The sequence below is a fragment of the Plecotus auritus genome, assembly GCF_963455305.1.
Source record: "Plecotus auritus genome assembly, chromosome: 5".
Taxonomy (NCBI): Eukaryota; Metazoa; Chordata; class Mammalia; order Chiroptera; family Vespertilionidae; genus Plecotus; species Plecotus auritus.
Window position 1 is genome coordinate 61,665,752 of NC_137776.1, and position 22,260 is coordinate 61,688,011.

Below are 22,260 nucleotides of genomic sequence, written 5' to 3' on the forward strand. Positions count from 1 at the left end.
CACTGGCTTCTTCCCCATTGAAATCAATTTTGAAAGAATTTTGAAAGAATTTTTTGTGTGCGACCCTCAACCTATTTAAGTGGTCTTCTCTTTAAAGTCTCTCAATGAAAGGCATGCTTTGTCTGAAAGTTATAAAACCTCCTTACCAAATCCTATGGGGGCATTTCCCAAAATACTTCCTAGTCTCCTTTTCCCCAGCTCTTCCAAAACATGAGAGTCGAGTCTTTCTCTGAATAAGTTCCTTTTCAGAGACTGACAGTGCACATAAGCATTTTAAAGGCACCAAATCACCTACATTGAAGAAAATGATTTCATTTGTTTAACTTATAATTTTCCACTCCTTTGACGATGTAGTCATCTTTTGACTTATATTATTTATACCCTGTGGGACACAATTTGGCAGTGTTCTATTTTTTAAATATGCCCAGCAACTCCTCTCTCGATTCCCACTGCCCTTAGATAATGCCTTCCTCCCTAACTGGTTCTTCCAAGTGGGTTGAATTTGGTCTTGAATGACAGTTCTCTAAATATTTCTCTACATTTTGGAAAACATACACACATTTCTGAGGTACACATGTGTTATAACTACTCAATTGGATTTCAAGGTCCTTGAAACTATGAGCTATTTATTATTCTCCTAAAATATTTGGTATAATGCTCAGCATACAAGTCACTCATTAAGTATTGACTGGTAAAAACAAGCACAATTCATCTACAGAGGGTTATTTATCACCTTGTTCCTCTTTCACTTTTGCAGGTTAAATAATCCCAATGCTTTTAACCTTTTCTCAGAAGTCCAGCTTTCTAACCTTTAATTCTTTTTTCCCCCTTCTCCTTTGTTCTCCCCAGACTGTCCACAGACCTCATTAACACTCCAATGTCTCGGATACTGAGTAATAACTTTAGATCTTTTATTTCTGTTTCTTTGTTGAGGGGGATGGGAGAATATTCCTGAGTACATAAATCTGCTCATAAAATTTGAACTGAAGTTAAATCTAGTTTCCTCGGGAGGGCCGAACACACCAGTTTACAGAAATTTCTTCCTCCTTTCTACCTCCTACAGCCTGAATTCCTGGCACAAAATATCTTCCTGCATATTCAAATCATTCCAACCATAATTTTTACAGGAACACATTATCCTCAGTCCTTCTATATGCTAAAAATGATTGGCAGTAGCACAGGAGTGAGTTTCATTCTGTTTTGCCTCCATATATAGCTTTAATTGATCAAATCAAAACTCCAAACAGGAAGAGCTATAAACCAGTCCCACCAAAGCAGAGGCAACAGGGCAGGTGGGAAAAGCTTATGTTCTAGGATCAGAATACTGCTTTCAATCCCAGTTGCACAACTTACTGCTGTTGTATGAACTCTGACTGGGACTTACTCCCTAAGCCTATTTCCTCAACTATAAAATGGGGGTAAAGGTTTATGCCTGATAGAGTTGTGGTCAGATTTAAGGAGCTCCTTCAACTGGTGAATTCCACCAGCAGCATACTACATACAATGCATTCAAATTATAAGAGAAGTTTTAAATGGAGGGCCATAGTTTCACCCCTGAAGACCCTGACTCTGATGGACTAAAGACAACCCTCGAACTCTGCCCTTTCCCCTACATTCCCAGGTGACTGATATGTAACCATCTTTGGGAATCTACACCACAATGAGAAAAATTTAAGGACAGAATCTATGCCCAATCCTTTCTTACACAGATGACATGGATGCTCAATAATGTTCATGCACTGATTCAATACATATTTATTTGGGGCCCCCTATATATGCTGGGCCCTGAGTGTACAGAAACAAAACAGATTATGTTTTCCCCTTTGGGAGCTTATTTCCTGGAGGAAATGCAGACAACAAATAAACAACTAAATACATCCTGTGTCAAATGGGAATAGATGCTAAAGAGAAAAATAAAGTAGAAAATGGAGTAGAAAACGTCATTCAAATGGGAGAAGGAGCTCTTTTATTATGCCCAGTTAAGGAAGGTCTCTGGAGTAGAGACCAGTAGGAAGTGAGGGAGAAGGCTGTAAGGATATCCAGGGAAGAGCATTCCAAGCAGAGGCATCTGCAGAATGTGAATGAAGAAAAGCAACTTGACCTATGGGTTGAAGGGGAGTGAATAATAGAAAGGAAGACCAGGGATCAGAAAGGTGGTGGCCAAATCACAAAGGCCTTGTAAACCACTGTCATGACTTTGGCTTTACTGTGTGTAAAAGAAAGAAGTTTTAGCAAATGATTTGTTCTTTGTCAGTCCTCATCTTACTAAACCTATCAGCGGCATTTGATACAGCAGATTCCTTCCCTCTTCTTAAAATACTTCCTTCCCTTCTGGTCACAGCTCTCTCCTGAGGCTTCTCACACTTTCTCCAAACTCACTAGCTATAACTTCCTTTTTTTCTCCCAGATTCTTCCTTTTCTCTCCATCTTCTAAATTATGGAGTGCCTTGGGCTGAGTCTTTGGACTACTTGCTGGTCTAACCACATGAACTCCCTGATCTCATTCAGTCTGATGGCTAACATACCAACTCAACTGTTCCCTCTGAACTTCAGACTGACATATCCAATGATCTGGCTTATGTTTTAATAGAATCACTGAAGTTGTGAAAGTAGGGACCCTGGTTTAGGGGAGGGAAACTATTACAACAATCCATGTAAGAGATGCTGAATCAGGGTGAGCAGTTAAATGTGTTAAGAAAGGGTCAACAGGGATAGGCTAGATGTGGTCAATGGAGAAAAAAAGGGGACATAACATAATACTTTCAACAATAAAGATCTAAATAAATAAATAAATAAATAAATAAGTAAATAAGTAAATAGTTGAGTTCAAGCCATGACTTGAAGATAAATATGATGAGATTTGCTAATGGATTTAGATCAGGTTATGGTATCAAGCTTTAGGCCTAATCAACCAAATCTGTACGCTGAAGCACTAACGTTCAATGTAATGGTATTCGGAGATGGAGCTTTTTGCGAGGTGATTAGGTTTAAATGCATCTGGAGAGTAGGGTCCCCCTCTCCCTTTCTTTCTCCTCCATGTGAGGACACAGCAAGAAGACAGCTGTTTGAAAGCCAGGAAGAGGGTTCTCACCAGAACCCAGACATGCTAGCACCGTGATCTCAGAGTTCTAGCCTCCAGACTTGAGAGAAATAAATGCCTGTTGTTGAAACCACCCAGTCTGTAGTACCAGCATTCTATTATCGCAGCCTGAGTAGACTAAGATAGGTGGTGTTCCAAATAGTAGCTCAAGGAGGAATCAAGTGTGCTGATGCCACTATTTAGTTGAGTAAAAGGAGGATGGAACATTGACAAGTATATTGAGCAAGCTAGAGGTTATTGGTGAGTGTGACTAGAGTTACTACAACAAAGTGGCAGCAAAATTCCCTAAATGAAATGGGTTCAAGAAAAATTAGGAGGGAAAGAAGTAAACCAGTGAGTACAGGAAGTATTTTTTGAATGAATACATGAAAGTGACTTTGCATATCATAATAGTTGGGTTAAAAAAAAATAAAGATCTTCTGTTTATTACAATAAGCCCAGCATCTGGGTATCATTGGCTTTCTTTTTCTAATTTGGGTGTAAATATAATATTTCAAATGACACAAATCAATATGCATTTGATGGTCAAGCAGTAAAACTGATGGAAATAGGTTTCCTACCAAAGGAAAATTCGCAGGAGTATGGATTTCACTGTGGATTACATTCTAAGAATGTTTTCAGTGAAAACCAGAAAAAGGTCTACCCACAATCATTATGCTATTTTTTTTTTTTTTCAGGAATTATGACCATGAATTTGATAGCATTTTTCTACAGGGTTTTTCCAGAAACAACCAACACATTTTGGTACAAGAACATCTTTCCAGTTTCCTAAGACTTGGAAATATAAAACACACACACACACACACACACACACACTCATAGGAACTGGCAAGAAATCTAAAGTCACCACAAAAACTATGCTAGCCTCTACTAACAGATCACGACATTGCATGTTTATAATGGTTACTATAATTTTAAAGACTTCTATATAATACCTGTTTTTTAGAATCATTCCAATTCAGTTCTCTGCCCATCAGCTCAACAATCCTGGGTAGTGCTTCCTCTGCTGCCTGGACATTTAGAAAAGCGAGGCGAGTGCGACGTGAAATCATATCCACTGCGGTGCAGGCATACTCCTTAATCCCATATTTCACCTGATTTTGAATTAAAGTAAAATTAGAGGTTTAGGCTTTTTTTAAAAGAGGAAATAAAACTTTACTGAAAATAATCATGCTTAGGAAAAGTGACATTTTTCTTTATAAACACTGGTTCTGTGGCAGGCATGGGACAAATAGTGACATCATACAAGTTGCCCATCAGCCTGCCAAAGGAGTTTTGGAAACTGGGACAAATTGGTCAAGAGTTAATGCCTTCTTTCTGAATAGAACCTGCCACAAACATGCAAACTGCCTTACTTCTCATTTACTGTCCACAGTAATCACGTACTTCTTTGCTTATACATAATATGGATGCTAATTTACATAGCTGAGTAGGCAAAGAACAAGTATCAAAAAGTTATGGTCTCATCTCTTTAAGCTGTCCCAAGATTTCAGTCTCCGAGTAACCAAAAGACAGAAGCCCTGCCTTCCATCACTAAGCGCATGCTTACTGGATACCCAGGTTTTAAGGTGAAGTGAATTATAAGTAAATATAAAGCATGGTCTCTGTTTCATAAAGTGTGAAACCTTGATGAAAAACAAAGCATAAATCTTTGAGAAGTGTCAAATCAAGATATGTCATCAGGTAGCACATGAGTGGTACAAGAGTTGCAAATTCACAAAAAGGCAAACAACTGTGAATTAACAAGACTTAGGATAGCTCTTGGAGGAGAAAGAAATCCTTTATTTTCTACTATCATGGTTACCATTATCAATACCAATTTAGAGTTAAAATAAAAATGTATAAATGAAAAATATCTAGGCTGAGCAGACACTTTACTTCAGGTTTTGGCTCACATATGTGCATTAAAACTTAGCCATATTTTAATTGTTTTAAAAGATGAAAAACAAACAGATGAATGGCACCCCATGCAGATTCCCATATGGCCATTCACATACCTCTGCTTCAATGTATGGAAATTCTGACACCAGCCGCACTCCAACAATGGGCCACCTTTTTCCAGTCACACTTGCCATTTTGGCCACCTCAAAGGCCTTGTCCCCATAGGTGGAGGCAAGATGCTGTGCCACCTAAGGAAACAAAACTGCATTAGGACTTTGAATATCAATACTTGTAGGTGCAAAGCAAAAAGAAAGAAAAACTACAAGCTTATCTTGTCAGCTTTCTCCAGCCTGTAACTAATAGTTCTAGGAAAGTATTAGATTTTGATTTTTGTGGGAGGAAACCACTTGGGCCCCAAATGCTTAGGCCAGCATGAACTCTACTACACATGTATCACTGTATCAGTGACTGATGGAGCTTCAGCTTCATTCTGCTCCCAATATCACTTCTAAAGAATAGCTCCCCTGATGTTCATGACAGAAAGAATTTAGGATGTCCTGTCTGCTAGGAACCAAGCAAACAAACCCTAGATTTTAAAAGAGAAACTAAAATGTTCATTGTTTTTTTGTTGTTTTGTTTTGGTTTTTTAGGCCATTAAAGCAAATAAGCCCCTCTTTTTTTTTTCCTTTTCTCCATTAATTCACATCCACAGTACACAGACAGAAATGAACCCCGCAAGAGGAGATTCTAAAAAGGGAGGCCACACGGTTGCTGATTCTGCTACTGGTAATAGTGAGATTACTAGTAGGCAGGTAAAGAGTAAGATGATATAGCAATACACACCCACCTCACTTTCAAGTCCATAATCCTGGACAAGCCTAATGTAGAGTGTGGGGCTCCAATCTCTGCCCCCTTGAAGAAAAAGCCCAACTGTTCTACTTGGACCTGCTTTCAAATTATGAGCCTTGACAGCAGCATTTATGGTATCTTCTGCCATAGAGCGATAGGTTGTCCACTTTCCCCCTACAAGCAAGTTAGTAAATAATTCATTAGGTTACTACCCCTTATTTTTTATACTTAATCATTTATCAACATATGAATAACAAATCCACCTGTTGTTTGTAAAAAATATGGCAAAGTGATGTTATACTTTACTCAGAATCATAAAAAAAAGAAAGCCTGTTGATTATAGTTCAAAGAGGTGCCAGTGTGACCACTGAACACAAGGTCTTCTCTAAAGCTTTCCACATAACAAGGTAATGCCCATACCTGCTATTGTGATGAGGCCGCTCTCACTGATATCCACAACATGATTCCGGGAGATGGACTGAGTGTTTGCAGACTTAGGATCTGTCACAAGGGGACGAATACCGCTCCACGCTGCCAGTACATCCCCTCTCCTCACTGGGAAGAATCAATGACAAGGGGTAAGAGGATTACTCAGAGACATTGCAACAAAACTATGAAATAGTTAATCAGCAGAAAAGAGTACAGCAAAAGGAACACATGAATATGCACTTCAAAAGGGAGAGAAAGCCCTAACTGGTTGACTCAGTGCACAGAGCTTGCGGACTGAAGAGTCCAGAATGAAGGGTCCAGGGTTCGATTCCGGTCAAGGGCACATGCCCTAGTTGTGGGCTCGATCCCCAGTAGGGGGCATGTAGGAGGCAGCCAATCAATGATTCTCTCTCATTATGTATGTTTCTATCTCTCCTCTCCCTTCCTCTCTGAAATCAATTAAAAATGGGGGAGTGGGGGAGAGAAAGTCCTTAAATATAAAATCTGAGTAGATAAGTACAAGAAAAAAAATCAATTTATTTTATTACAAAGATAATCTTCATGGAAAAAAATTTGAAAAGAGGAAACAAAAGAAACAAATGCTAGCAAGCTTCAGCTGGGATAATTTGAAGTAGTTAAAAAGAACAACAAAAAAAAAGGCAGAAACAAAATAGAAACAAACTAATAAGACTTATGACTTGTTGTATTTTTCCTAGAATATGTCTTGCTATCTCTTCTCAGGGAAGACACAGATCCTTAATTGAGCATTTCCAGCCAGCCTAGCCTTGTCAAAGCACTTGGCATACACATTTTATCTCACTTAACCTCACAAAGCCCCATAGCATTGGTTATTATTATTCTCACTGTACAGATGAAAAAAAAAAAGATTGGAAAAGTTAAACCAACTTGCCCAAAGCAAACATCTTATAAATGATAGAGCAGCACATTCTTACCCATTGAATCACGGTCTCTCAACTGCTGACAATTTCCACTCTACTTTTTTTTCTTTTTTCATTCCATTATCTTTATAACTGCCACAAAAATAGATATGTCTCCTCCCAATATAGGTACACAATACTTGTGTTATAGTGTTTGGAAACTCTTTGAAAAGTCAAGATACTATGAAACTTTTCTTACTATCTCTACCAAAACAGATTACCCCTCAATACCAAAAACTGATGATATAAAAACAAAATTGGACAGCATTTGCATAGCACACATTACTGACATAAAAATGCTAAAAAAGAGTAGCCTAGTTGTGGTTCTGGAACACCATCAGAGAAAGGGCAAAACCTAAAGGCAGAGCTTTCAGAATCTACTCTTCTTTATCCAGATCAGCTTCAGAGTTGGCTGAGCTTCTTTCCTCTCCATTCTCCACATCAAGGAACTAACATGCGCACCAGTTCAACAGCTGCCTAACGATGCAGACTCTGGAGAGGTGGGAGGCAATTGCTTACCTGGTTCTGTTGCACTTACTTTGGTTAAACTAGTTAATCCATTCCTGGATAATAAAGAAATACAATTTTGCTTCAACCATGACTCCGGTCATTCTTCATCTTACTCCCAGCCATTACCCATAGTGATAAAAACTGACTGTATATAGTCTTAAAAACATCAAGAAAATGGAAAAACTGGATATCCACATGAAAAAAAAAAAAAAAAAAAGTTGTGCCCTTACTTTCCACTGTACACAAAAATTAACTCAAAATGGATCAAAGACCTATACACAAGAGCTAAAACTATAAAACATTTAGAAGAAAAGAAGAAAATACAGGGGGAAAGATTCATGACATTGAATTTGGCAATGATTTTTTGCATATGACACCAAAGGCACTTGCTACACAAGAAAAAATAGATAAAATGGGCTTCATCAAAATTAAAAATGTCTGTACATCAAAAGACATTATCTGGTGGGGGTGAAGGGAGGGAAATGGGGCATATGTAATACTTTCAACAATAAAGAATTATTTTAAAAATTAAAATAATACATTAAAAAAGACATTAGCAACAGAATGAAAAAGCAAGCCATGTAATGGGAGAAAATTTTTTCAAATCATATATCTGAAAAAGGGTTAATATCTAGGCTATACAAGAACTCCTAAAACTCAATAACTAAAAAACAAACAACTCGGTTGAATGGTGGACAAAAGATTTGAATAAATATTTATCCAAAGAAGGTGTACAGATGGCCAATAAGCACATAAAAAGATGCTCAATATCACTAATCATTAGGAAAATATAAATGAAAACCATAATGATACACAACTTCATACCCATTAGGATAGCTATTATAAAAAAATTTATTTAAAAAAAACACAGAAAATAACACATGTTGGGAAGGATGTGGAGCAATTGGGATATCTTGTGTATTTTAGATGGGAAGGTAAAATGATGCAGCTACTATGGGTAAAAGCATGGCAGTTCCTCAAAAAAGTTAGAATTACCAGATGACCTAGCAATTACACTTCTAGGTTCATAACGAAAAGAATAAAAAGCAGAGAAAATTCAATTCATGGAAACATCATTCATAATGGCCAAAATGTGGAAACAAACCAAGTGTCCACAAACAGATCAATGGATAAATAAAATATATTATATACTAGTATATGCAATGGATTATTATTCAGCTTTGAAAGGGAAATTCCAAAACACAATATAGCATGGATGAACATAATGCTAAGTAAAGTAAACCAGGCACAAAAGGATAAATATTATGACACCATTTATATAATGTACCTAGAGTAGTCAAATTCATGGAAACAGAAAGTAAAATAGTGGTCACCAGAGAGAGGGGTAGGGAAGAATGGGGAGATAAGTGTTTAACTCTCTAAAAATCAATAAAAACATATTTTTTAAAAAAGTTATATTGGAACTAAGTTAAATGTAGCATATTTTAATATGGCTCCTTAAGGGCCACACTCTTGACATGATGGTATGCTGCAAGAAGAGGTGCCCATATACTTCTACAGGGGTGGCTAATCAAACCCATATCCAAACACTGTATCTGAAACAAAGGAAGAAGAAACATAATCTGGTGAGGAAAGCCTCAGGCGTCCAGGCTTCTCAACATGAGCCCACCAGGGAGTCTCGATGCTGGGGTTTCAGTCCTCGACCTGCCCCTCCGATGTGTGCATTCTCTTTCATAGGTTTAAGCCTAATGGCTCACATGGAATAGGGGTTGATTTTTGCTTCACAGGGTTCCACAAAAGTCTTTTAAAATATCACATAAAGTATGTAATGTTTTAATCTTTACAAAAAGTCCAACTAGGAAATTACCACTATTTTCCACTAGAGTTCAAATCACCCTGAGTTAAAAATAAAACTTAGCCAACCACTTAGAACGTCACTGTGGTCACCACAAAGTCTGCAGAGTGTGTCTGTGACATTCCTTAGGTATCCACGCTGACCAGGAATTTGGTTTCAACTCTTAAAGCCCTCTGACTGATTCTAAAATTATTTCATGGAAAATTAGACTTTCTAGAGTAAATCTGAAGCATATGCAAATAATTTTGGTAGCAAATGCTTTCCCTTTTCTGGTATAACAGGAAGAAAAATACTTCTATGAAATTGAGTTATCTGAAAGAAAAAGAGAGAACTAAAACATTTTTCATTCATAGAGGAACATTAACTAAAGCATTAGGCATACTGATACCATTCTTAATCCTACTCTTGAAACTGACACTCAATAAAGGAAAACACTACCAGAAAGAATTCATAATGTATTAGGAACTTTCTTTTTTTTTTTGCTTGATATCTTAACATTCCTTTCTTAGCCTAAGAATTATATCAGATAAATTTTACCATTAAATTTATTTTAAAAGGCTAATCGAATTTTAAATCATATTTAAAATATGAATCAGTCTTCATAGCCTGTAGAATTTTTATATTATTCAACCAGAGGGTGGTTGGATCAGGCTATCTCCCTACCAGTTTTCTCTCAGCCTTGAGGTTTAATGATTTTTATGGATTATTCTTCAGCTATTTACTGCTGAAGAATAAAGTGCTTGTATCTCTTCACCACCCAAATTTAAGTAATGACAAGTCAGCCCTCGAGTATAACCTATGTCCATGGGACAGAGCATTGCTAAACACATGAAACATAAATTCTAACCACTTGTATAAAAAACAGCAACTAACTGAACTAACAGCTTTCTCTCGTTGTCACCCACAGTAATATTTTCCCACAGTATTCACCCACAGTGGAAACCTTGTACACTGTTAAACAATCACTAACTAAAGTTCTCTGAAAAAAAGAAATTCCAATGCAGTATACCGACCGCGTAGAGAATCTTTTAGTATTGCCTGGAACTACTGCAGCCATGTTGAACCATGAGGGAAACAGCCCCAGGATGAACCCAACTTGGAGAATGGCAGAGTGAAGAGAAATAAGAAACATGCACTTTAGATACTGAGGAGTCACTAAATTAACCACCTCTTGAGCATTCTTATATTCATAGTTCTTCTTTTACAAAATAATACATTATTTTGTAGAACAAAAAAACACAAATTCCATGACTGTAATAAACTATTGCCTTCTCTAAAGGTATACATACATCCTTCCAGATTCTGCAGTGACACTGCCCTACAGACTTTTCTGCAATGCTGAGTGTTCCACACCTATACTGTCCAATTCACCAGCCACTTGAAATGTGGTTCATGTGAACTGAATTTCCAATTGTATTTGAAATTGTATCTTAACTAACTTTAATTTACCTAGCTACATGTGGCTATGATATTGCACAGCTCTAGAGTAAAAGCTGCCAAGTAGTAGATCTAGATTTGTCCTTCATCAAGCTGGTGACTGGCAACATGGCCCCCTCACCCACATCTCCAATGGAGCAACTTTTCTGTGAAATTTGACTGTACTTCCTTCGCTCATGAGAATACAATTTGCTGTAATTGCTCTCCTTTCACCCAAATAATTTTACTGTCATAACATGTTCCATATTTACCATTTCAGACTATCCTCCTCTCTTACTAATCTCACAAAATCAAAAAAAAAAAAGTAATTTTACTCAGTTTAGTACTCCTACCCTCAAGTTCTTACCTGGATATCAGTTCTGTCACTCAGGTTATAGCCAAGAGTAGGTAGTGAACATCACCTACTTTAACTCTCACTGGTACAATGTGTGAAGCAAATAACTCAGCTCAAGGTGGTAATGCTTCAGAGCTCAAAGATTCATCTTGATTTTTCTGGTTCTCATACTGCCAGGATAGCTAAACAAGATTTCATTACTGCCTCCTATCCCTCACCATGTTGAGTCTTTAGCAATGTCAATTCTACTATTTCTTAAGACTTTATATATTGTATCATTGTATAATATGTATAGTTCTCATGTAAATATGATCAATAAATATTAAGTGGGGGGTCAAATATAGTGATCAATAAGTGGCATATTAAAACATTCTCTGAACTTTCTATATCAAACAAGAAGTGCTGGCATTACCAAATCAAAAAACAAGAATATTTGGACCTCTGAGCCAATATGCTAGGTTTTATATAAAATTTCTAATGACTATATATATATTTAAATATTTTTATTAATTTCAGAAAGGAAGAGAGATAGAAACATCAATAATAAGAGAGAATCATTGATCAGCTGCCTCCTGCATGCCACACTGGGGATTGAGCCCACTACCCAGGCATGTGCCCTGACTGGGAATTGAACTGTGACCTCCCAGTTCATAGGTTGATGCTCGACCACTGAGCCAAGCCGGCCGGGCTATATTTAAATAATTGTATATTCCCTTTCAAAATAAATGAACACTTTAAACAAGATGACAGGAAATAACACTACTATTAACATTGAAAAAAAGCCTCATTAAACACCACTTTTTTAGAGTGGCTTACCCAGATGGCACCTCGTTGATTTTTACGTGTCAACTGCCCAGATGTAAAAAAAACAAAACAAAAAAAACACAAGTACCTCCAGAGTACCTCCAGAGTGCATATAAGTCCTTGGCAATATTTTCTAAAGGGCAGTTAGAAAATAAAATTTTCCTACCATCATGTCTAAGAAGTATTATTACAATGCTGATAAACAACTAATTCAGGTTTTAGTATATATAACATATAAGGAATAAAATACCACAGAAATAGTAAAGTTTGCACAGACATTGTTCACAGCTGGTTGAAAAGACTAAATACTATGTGATTTTTCAAATTATAATTAATATTTTTACTCTTAAAAACTTGGCAAGACAAGTGTTTGTTTTAATATTAATAGAAAATGAAGCCCCTGGGAAGTGACAATTAAGAGCTAAATGTGTGTTTTTGTTTCACATCAGTAATTTAGCCATACGTTTTGGGGTTTTCTTTCTCATGTGTGCCACTTTCGAAAAATCAATAAAAAGCATGTGAAATATCTAAATGAACACAGGGGAAATAGTGTCAGAAATCAATACTTCTCTACCAGCATGTTTAACCTGCTGAAATGAAGTGTTAATCACAGAAATAAGATACCATATTACATTTATAAACTAATGAAACTAGAAAAAGCAAAACATGTGACACTATAATTAAACAGCTGGAAGACATCCAAGCCTGTGTAAGTTGATAACCTTGGTACAATCTCTGGCAGTGAAAAGGCAGGTCTGCAGTGAGTTGATATGGCCAGTGCAGTTGTTAATTGAATAGCAGGCAATCTATAAACACTACTAATTGCATATGTGAAAACCTGTGCACAACTAGAAATGCTGCCCAGAGAAGCACTCCAGAAAAACTACATGGATAAAGCACTTGGCAAATCTTCTGTCTCTCTCAATCCCTGTAAGTCGTAGCTTAGTTTCACCACTGCATCCTTCTGATTAACCTGCACACAGCAGACTTAATGATACATTTTTCAAAGGATCATTTTTCTTCCTAACCAGATATGCACCGCACAACTATCAATTACCCACTCGTTTCAGAAAAGAACAAACAAGCAATCTAGAAAATTCAGCTTGTGAATAGAAAGCTTTCTACATCGTAAAAGAAGACATGGTCTTATTCCCAACAGGCAAAATGCTTTGCAGAATTGTTCTGACGCATTTTGCAGAAGTGTGGCAGCTGCTGCGAACAGCATGGAGTGTTAAGATTTGACACTTTTTTTTTTTTCCTTAAGGATATAGCCATTTGGGGAGGCTCAGAAACTGTTGTCAGAATTTTACTATTCATCCATTTAATAAATCCTTTTAAAATGATTATTGCTCTAGGATCTAAATCAAACTTTTTAAATTTTTGAATTTGTAAAGAAGATGGCTTAGCCCAAGGTTTTAGTTAGGAAACATGGGATCTCCTCTAGTTTAATATACAAATTCAAATAAGGCCAGTTAAGAGGAAAGGTTGTTATCATTCTGAGAGTGTCAAGCAGCTCCCATAAAATGAATTGAGACTTAATCCACTCCGAAGTAAATATAATATCACATCGTGAAACCTGAAACTACCAATCAGAGAATTGTACCGTTTTCAGAAGCACAAGTATTGAGGCCAGACTGGCTTGTACTCAACTCACACCATGTCTCCAACACAAAAGATTTATTGGCAAGAAACTTCAGACTGCTGGGACTCAGTTTCTTCATCTATGAAGTGGGAATTAAAATATACCTCATAGGGTTGCTCTGAGGAATCAAAGAGATAATATAGGCAATATGGTTAGCAGAGTGTGTACCATAAAAAGTGCTCAATAATGGTAGACTTTACAAAAAATAAAGCATGTGTTAACCATTATACACAAATGGAAAGATTAAAATGTGTTGCAACAGCATGTCATCAAATAACTCAATGGTTCCTGATGGTGAGTTTTCTCCCACATTTCCTCAGGTGAGAAGAGAAATTCCTTGAAAAAAATACAAATTTGAATGCCTCACTTTAAGACATCCTTCAGCTAACACTCTCCCAAGACTGATGGTAATTCCTCAAGTATGAAGCTCCCGTTCACTTAGAAATAAAACTGAAAAGCAACTATAAAGAATCATTCATTGTTCATTGTAACGAAGGGTAAGTTTATTTGTAGGAAGCTGTGACAGATTGGGTGCACAGGAAAATGAATGAAGTATGTGAAAGAGCTGGGATCTCTGCTTTTATCCCAGGTATTTACTCTCTGGAGAACTCCTCCTCTCATAAGTCCCCAGACCACCAGAGAAAGGCTGGACTTAGTGTTTAGATGTTCATTTCAATCAATCACTTTGATCAGAAATCAGAATTGACAAAAACTATTTGTTAGTTTCACCAATTCCCTGATTACCAAAAGGTATGTGAACTGAAACAAGCTTTACAGATCAACCAGTTCCCACCAGGTATTGCAAAAGTCTTCCATTTATTGATAGACAGAATGAAAGAGCAGGGTGCAGGGTCCAGTCTCTGTTACAGCCCAGAGCTTATGTCACTGGTGGAAAGCCCCACCTATGGGGATATGCATGACAGCCTCTTGGAACCAAATCTGTTTCCCGCACATCCAGTCTCCCAGCACATGTAAGCAGTTAGATTTCTCGTTGTTACTGCATTTGAACTTTAAGAATTTGGAAACTGTCAACATAGAGCTCTCTGCTCCTGAATTAATTTTATTTCTTGCTCCAACAATCAAACTTCCTGTTTGTAAGGCCAAGATATAAACCTACTTTTTAAGTAAATTTGAAATGAAGCATAGTTCTTAACAATAATCAATGTATTAAAATATAATCATACCCAGAAGAAGCTCCTCCCTTGCAAAAGGGATCAAGCTAAAATTGCAAAGCACTTTGATTATTTAAATATGGATATTAAACAAATCATAATTATTTCCCTAATAACTGTGTGTGAGCCTAAATATTAGCGAGATAGATTTCGATTACATGTATTCAATATATTTATACTATTATTACAGATATCCAAAGAGACTCTACTCAAAATAAAACCCATTACTTGAAATTAGAAGAAACTAAAATTGTAAAATGTGGATCAATCAAACTAGGACAGTGACCTGAACCATTTTCAAAGTGGTTTGTTTGTAATTATGTGATCACACAATGAACAAAATTCTCTAGGAAAAAAGGATCCATAGATGTCAGTGAGTCACATCAAGACAAAAATCATCTTTGCATATCTTCCACTGAAGCCAGCATTATAAAATATTCCTGATATAAATGGAGACTATTTTTCAAAAATCTTAAACCTTCTACCTTCATACAGAAAGATTTCCAAGCTGCTAATGCGTCAAAAACCTTGAAGACACCTATTACTAACTAATTTTAATTCAAAACAATCATGAGTGCCATAACAGATAGACAGCAAGCTTTGTACCTGAGTAAAAAACCCTTACCCTCAAGAAGCTCCAAGTGTAAATGCATCTCAGAGTGCTACCTATAATATAATGTGATATACTAGGCCAGCATTTTATGGGAATCTAGGTAAAAAGACAAGATGAAAAGTCGGGGGAAAGGCATCTCGGAGCGAGCCTTCAGTCTAAACAAGGAGGAGGTATAAAAGTGCATGACCTGATGATATGGTAATACAATGATTAGACTACAGAATGCACAGAGGTAGTGCAGTTGAATATAAACCTGCAAAGACTAATTGTGAAAAGCCTGGGATCCCATGGGACATAGTTTAGAACTTTTCAAATGGGGAGACAGTCAGGGATATTTTAGTGCACAGAAGTGATTATCAGAATTGTGTTTTGGAAAGACAGTTCTGGTGGAAAGATCAGAGTGGGTAGGGACAGAGACCTGACAAATAGAAGCCAACTAGGGGGCCAATGTAACTGTTCAAGTGAGAAATGACGGGGGCGAACAAGGGCAATAAAGTGAAAGGGGGTGTAAGGAGTAAGCACTGGTAGAAACCGGAATGGATATGGAAAGCGAAGGATCACCAAAGACAAACATGCCATTTCTAATTTGAGTGACTAGATGGATGGTGAGGTTGTTAATTGACAGAGGAAATATCGAAGGATAATATTTGGAAACTTCTGAAATTAGCCTGGATTTTTAAAAAAATCATTATATATGTTCATTGGAGAAAATGTTATGACATCCAAGTTAAATAAAAGTATGCCCAGGTTAGCATTGGAATTAAGTAAACTTGGACATTTTTAATTCAAGCAAACATAGCCTTCTTAGCTAAATCCACAGTCAAAACTCTACTTTCCACATGGTAACAGCTCACGAAGCTTCTTAGAATATACCTCTATGCTCTCATTTCTCTAATTATTTCCTATGAATACCCTGTATTTGTAAACCAGACCTTCCCCAGCTCTAGAATTTAAATAGCAGTACAAATATTTCATACTGTTCTCAAAGAACATGTATGTTTAGAGCTCATATGCAGCACTCCAATTGTGCCACTAAAAATTAACAGAAAAGGACTGTGTGAATTCATGTGGATGCAGAAAATAGAAGGAAAAGAAAGGCAACCTCTTCCCACAGTGTTATAATTTGGTTCTCATAAATTTTCTGGAAGAAGAAGGAACTGGAGCAGGCAGGTGTGAAGATGAGTCAGACTGCAGACATGGCAGTTACCTGGAGAGCTGGAATGGTTTGGGAGACGTTTATAAAAGAGCGAAGACAAGCTCAAGGGAATGGATACATTACCTTCAACGTCATGACTCAGGTAGTTACGCACTTCGTTCAAAATGAAGTTGATGTCTTCTTCCGAAGGAATAGGATGGTGTGTAATATCAGTTGGAGTGTCGGTAGTGCCAGCTATAGTCATCTTTTGCCACGGTAAGAAGAAAATAACTCGCCCATCACTGGTCGCTGGGTCAAGAAGTCCCATGCTCTCTGGGCTGAGATAAAAGGAACATGTTTTTATTTTTGAAATTAGTAAAAATTTAATCTTAATCTACAACCTATTTCATTCATCACATCTCATATAAACAAACAAGAACAACATGAGCTGTTATTTTTACTGCCACTAAACTAACCTAAAAATTCCTTTAAAAACAAAATTGGCTCAGGCTGTGTGTCAGTTCTTTGGAGCATCGTCCTATACACCAAAAGGTTGCAGGTTAAATTCCCATTCAGGGCACATACCTAGGTTGTGGGTTCAATCCCCAGTCATACATATATGGAGAGCATCAATCAATGTGTCTCTGTGTCTCTGTCTCTGTCTCTCTCTCTCTCCCCTCCCCCTTTCTCTCTAAAAATCAATTAAAAAACATATCCTCTGGTGAGGATAAAAAATAAATTTAAATATTAAAAAAAAACCTTTGGTAACAAAAAATAATGGAGCAAGTGTGATAATGATAAATATTCCACAGCAGAACCAACCCTCCCCATCTCAGAAATGCAAGGTTAATTATGAAAGTGGACTTTAACTTACAATTGTTTGGGACTTTATATTCCTTGGACAATTCACATCAGATAATGTCAGCGAGATAAATGTCTATAATTTCTTTTATGATGGTCAATTAGAGTTAGCTCTTCAACCATTTTTAAAGTCTATGAGAAGTATTTTCCTGGGACATTTGACATTTGGCACACCTTTTAGTAGAAGGTCCCAGAAGCACATGAGAAAAGTGAAGGGTCAACTTTCTAGAAACTAAAATGTAATCAAAAAGTTCTTTACTTCTTTTTGCCTAGATGAACTTGTACCACTTGACCAAATATGAGATTTCTTACTTTATTTCATTTTATAGAAATTTCAAGGAGTACGGCCATAAGAAAGGGGCTCAGTTTTCTACTACTACTAAAATAATAATATACTAGGATAAGGCCAAAAAGGAGAATGTGATGAAAATATTTACTCAGAGAGAAGGCACTAACTAGTGCATTATGCTATGAAATCGAAGTTCAAGGATGCCTCTTCTGTCAGATTACATAAAGTCTTCCAAAATATTAATCAAGAATTTTCACTAACGTGTGCTTATATTCAAAAACCAAATTAGAAAACACACTTGAAAGGATAGGCAACTATAAAAAAAATTTAACAAAACCCTATCCAATAGGGTTATTAAATCACTAGAAACTGTTGTTTGAATGTATCATTAACCATTCAAAGACATTTGGAGAAGTTAAAGGAATGGAAGGAATCTGAAAGTAGCATATTCAAATAGAACACTACAAATCTTCAGAAGGCTGTTTCTATTTGACTGAATTCTCAAAGTAAGCCAGGGTTAACAGTATTTACTGGGAGCTATTTTCAGCTTCTATTAATGCAACTTCTGCAATAGGAAACACAATTCTATTTGGTTTAAATAAATTTTTAAGAAATCTCTCTTATACCCACAAACTTAAAAGAGCATATAGTCAACCTTTTATGTTTATCACAGAGGCCTGGTGCACGAAATTCGTGCATGGGGGTGGTGTGTCCCTCAGCCCAACCTGCACCCTCTCCAATCTGGGACCCCTCGAGGGATGTACGAATGCACGGGCCTAAACGGGCAGTCAGACATCCCTCTCACAATCCAGGACTGCTAGCTCCCAACTGCTCGTCTGCCTGCCTTCCTGATTGCCCCTAACCGCTTCTGCCTGCCAACCTGATCACCCCCTAACCACTCCCCTGACAGCCTGATTGATGCCTAAAATGCTCCACTGCCAGCCTGATTGCCCCTAACTGCCCTCTCCTGCAGGCCTGGTCCCCCCCAACTGCCCTCCCCTGCCAACTCAGTCACCCCTAACTGCCCTCCCCTGCCAGCCTCATTGTCCCTAACTGCTTTCCCCTGCTGGTCTGGTCCCCCCCACAACTTCTCTCCCCTACAGGCCTGGGTCCCCCCAAACTGCCCTCCCCTGCAGGCCTGGTCACCCCCAACTGCCCTCCCCTGAAGGCCTGGTCTCCCCTAACTGCCCTCCCCTGCAGGTCTGGTCCCCCTCCCCCCCAACTACTCTCCCCTGCAGGCCTGGTCCCTCCCAACTGCCCTCCCCTGCTGGCCTGATCGCCCACAACTGCCCTCCCTTGCATACCTGGTCCCTCTCAATTGCCCTCCCCTGCTGGCCATCTTGTGGCAGCCATCTTGTGTCCACATGGGGGGAGCCATCTTTGACCACATAGGGGCAGCCATCTTGTGTGTTGGATTGACAGTCAATTTGCATATTACTCTTTTATTATATAGGATAGAGGCCTGGTGCATGGGTGGGGGCTGGCTGGTTTGCCCTGAAGGGTGTCCTGGATCAAGGTGGGGTTCCCTTGGGACGTGGGGCAGCCTGGGCGAGGGGCCTGTGATGGTTTGCAGGCCGGCCACAACTCCCGGCAACGCAAGCATAGGCTGGAAGCAGGTATCTGGGATTTATTTATCTTCTATAATTGAAACTTTGTAGCCTTGAGCAGAGGCCAGGGCAGGCCAGGGCAGCAGGAAGCTTGGCTTCCTCCATCGCTGGGGGCAACCCAAGCCTCCGGCTGGCTCCAGCTCTGTGGCCACGGCCATTTTTGTTGGGATTTATTTATCTTGTATAATTGAAACTTTGTAGCCTTGAGCGGAGGCCAGGGCAGGCCAGGGCGGGGAAAGCTTGGCTTCCTCCATTACTGGGGGCAACCCAAGCCTCCTGCTTGCTCCAGCTCCGTGGCCGCCGCCATCTTTGTTGGGTTAATTTGCATACTTGCTCCTGATTGGCTGGTGGGCATGGCTTGTGGGTGTAGCAGAGGTATGGTCAATTTGTATGTTTCTCTTTTATTAGATAGGATTCCCTTTAAAATTTTTTTAGCCCCAATTGATTCACATATATAAAGATTAGACACTAACAACTCCTAAAATAAAAAATAATTGTTTTGCCCTGGTCAGTGTTGTTCAGTTGCTTAGCACATCATCCTGTACACTGAAAGGTGGTGGGTTCTATTCCTAGTCAGGACATACACCCAGGTTTTGGGTTTGAGCCCCATTCGGGGCACATGTGGGAGGCAACCGATCAATGTTTCTCACGTGGATGTTTCTCTCTCCCTCTTTCTGTTTCCCTCCCTTTCTCTTGCTTTCTCTTAAATCATTTTAAAAAATGTCTTATGAAAAGGAAATCCACAGTCAGCTCAGCTAATGCACTTTCTTTATTTAAACCACAAGGAAGACTAATCTTTCTTTGCAAAACCCATCAGCCTCATGATATGCCTGCCATGTCTACACAGCCTTTGGAGAAAAGAAATCACTGTCTACAGCCTACTTGAAAGACACAGGAGAGAGAGGGCCACAGTCCCCACTTAGCACATGCAAAAAGCATCACAGAAGTATGTCAGTCATTTAAACCTTCAACTAAGATTTCATCTTTACTCAGGGTTACTTAAAAAATATATTTTTACTTTCATTTTTATATATTGAAAACTATAAATACAGAGTATTTTCAGTCTCTGTATGACTATATTTTTTTCTTTATATTTATTATAAGATTCTCTTAAAATTTTAAAAGAAACTAGTTAAATATGTGTTTTGTAAGCACCTAATTTGATCCTGGGTTAATATGCCCTTACATTAAATCAGTCACTTTGGGATTGGAAATTTAACTCATTCAGAGTTCAAGTTTTCAATTTTATAAGTAGTACTATCTTGAAACAAGAAGATAAATTCCATATTCCAACAAATTATATGTTGGAATATCTTATATATGGTCATCTTATGGGCTAGATATCATGTAGTACACCTATATAACTCTATAAACCTCATCAACTTCAGCATAAAATTATAATATATGGCAACCTAGACATGAAATGCTGTTAGAAAAGCATAACTACTGGATCCTTTAAAACCTTCCAATGCAATAAAAGCAGTTTAAAGGGTGAAGGTGATGGTTACCAACACACGTAACTGGAACCTGTAGAGAATCAACTGCTTAAGTGAAGACATATGTGTCAAACACAAAATTAACAAGCACAGAGGGAAGACAAAGCTATTAATGTCTGGTATAAAAATTTAAGAATCCATTTGGAAATAGCTTTCATCAGTTCTAAATTACCTAATTCATGCTCTCCCTTAGGGAAAAGTTTGTTTTCTTATAAAGAATTAATTCTGCACTGTTACACTAAAGTTTGAAAATGGATATCAATTATGGTGATAGTATATACAACAGAGTGAGGCATAGGTCTTTTTCAATATGTATGATTCACTTGACATCAGGAGCAAAAAAAGCTTCCTGCTAATTTGTGTGTGTATAGGATTAAATGTAATGAACAGTTTTCTCATGCAGACCATTGCCTTCCTGAAGTACCTGAATTTAAACTGAAATCAATTTATTAATTACATAACAATCAGTGGTAGAGCTAACAGTATACAGACACTTATAGAAAAAAACTGACCTCTTGTCAGTAGTAAAAAAAAAAAAAATCTTTAGGCTATAAGGAGATGCTTTTCATGCATTTCAGCCATTTGGTGTATTGTGGCTGCTTTTGTAAGAGCATAGCATAGCCACAACTCTGACAAAAATTCCAGATTTCTTAAGTAAACTAAAGAGTACCTTTAAAAAGAAATTATTTCTGTGTGTTGGGTTTTCTGGCATTAAAATAATTTTTAAAAAGCTGTTACCATGGCCCAAGAGAATTCCACACATGGAATGTTAGGGTCATGACAAGCTTAATAAATGCCATAAAGATACTCTGAAAACAACACAACAAGGACACATAGTCCTTGCTCTCCATTTAGTAGCCTCCACGCAAAGAGTCAGTGGCTAATGAGCTCAATGCGTTTTCAAACTGAGCAGGTTCTAGTTGAAATGTTAGGTCTTCAGTTATGATCAGACCTGTTTATAGGGCAGCCCCCTATGGTCTAACTCAGTGGTCGGCAAACTGTGGCTCTGTTGACTAATGAGTTTGCCGACCACTGGTCTAACTCATCCCTGAGGACCTAGTGAAAGCCTTGAGTTATATAATTGCTGAGTGTGATTGGTTGATGAACCCAGAGAGATGTTTCCATCTGAGATCTCTTCACCTCACCCAAGAGAATGACTTGATATGGAGAGCAAAACTTTCTTCTGGATTGCCAGTATCACAGCTGCTCAAGGTCAATGCCTTAAGAGGGAATAAACTCTTAATCCAAGTTGCATTCCCAAGCCAAGAAGCTCATCTGCAACAGAGCTGGAAGGGAACTGGGCAGTCGACCATGCCTCCAAGGTTTCCAGCAGGCTATGTAGTACTT

General features: G+C 38.0%; 1 protein-coding gene across 2 annotated transcripts in view; it reads right to left on the minus strand.

Annotated features, from left to right (window-relative positions):
• Window positions 1-22,260, minus strand: part of GPD2 (glycerol-3-phosphate dehydrogenase 2) — a 145,761-nt gene that overhangs the window by 10,986 nt on the left and 112,515 nt on the right. For both annotated transcript variants that reach the window (XM_080668528.1, XM_080668527.1), the window contains exons 9-13: window positions 16,805-16,998; window positions 6,251-6,385; window positions 5,829-6,004; window positions 5,098-5,229; window positions 4,036-4,194 (exon numbers count right to left, since the gene is read on the minus strand). In XM_080668528.1, coding sequence (XP_080524654.1) covers window positions 4,036-4,194; window positions 5,098-5,229; window positions 5,829-6,004; window positions 6,251-6,385; window positions 16,805-16,998 — 796 coding nt within the window. The remainder of the gene's footprint in view (window positions 1-4,035; window positions 4,195-5,097; window positions 5,230-5,828; window positions 6,005-6,250; window positions 6,386-16,804; window positions 16,999-22,260) is intronic.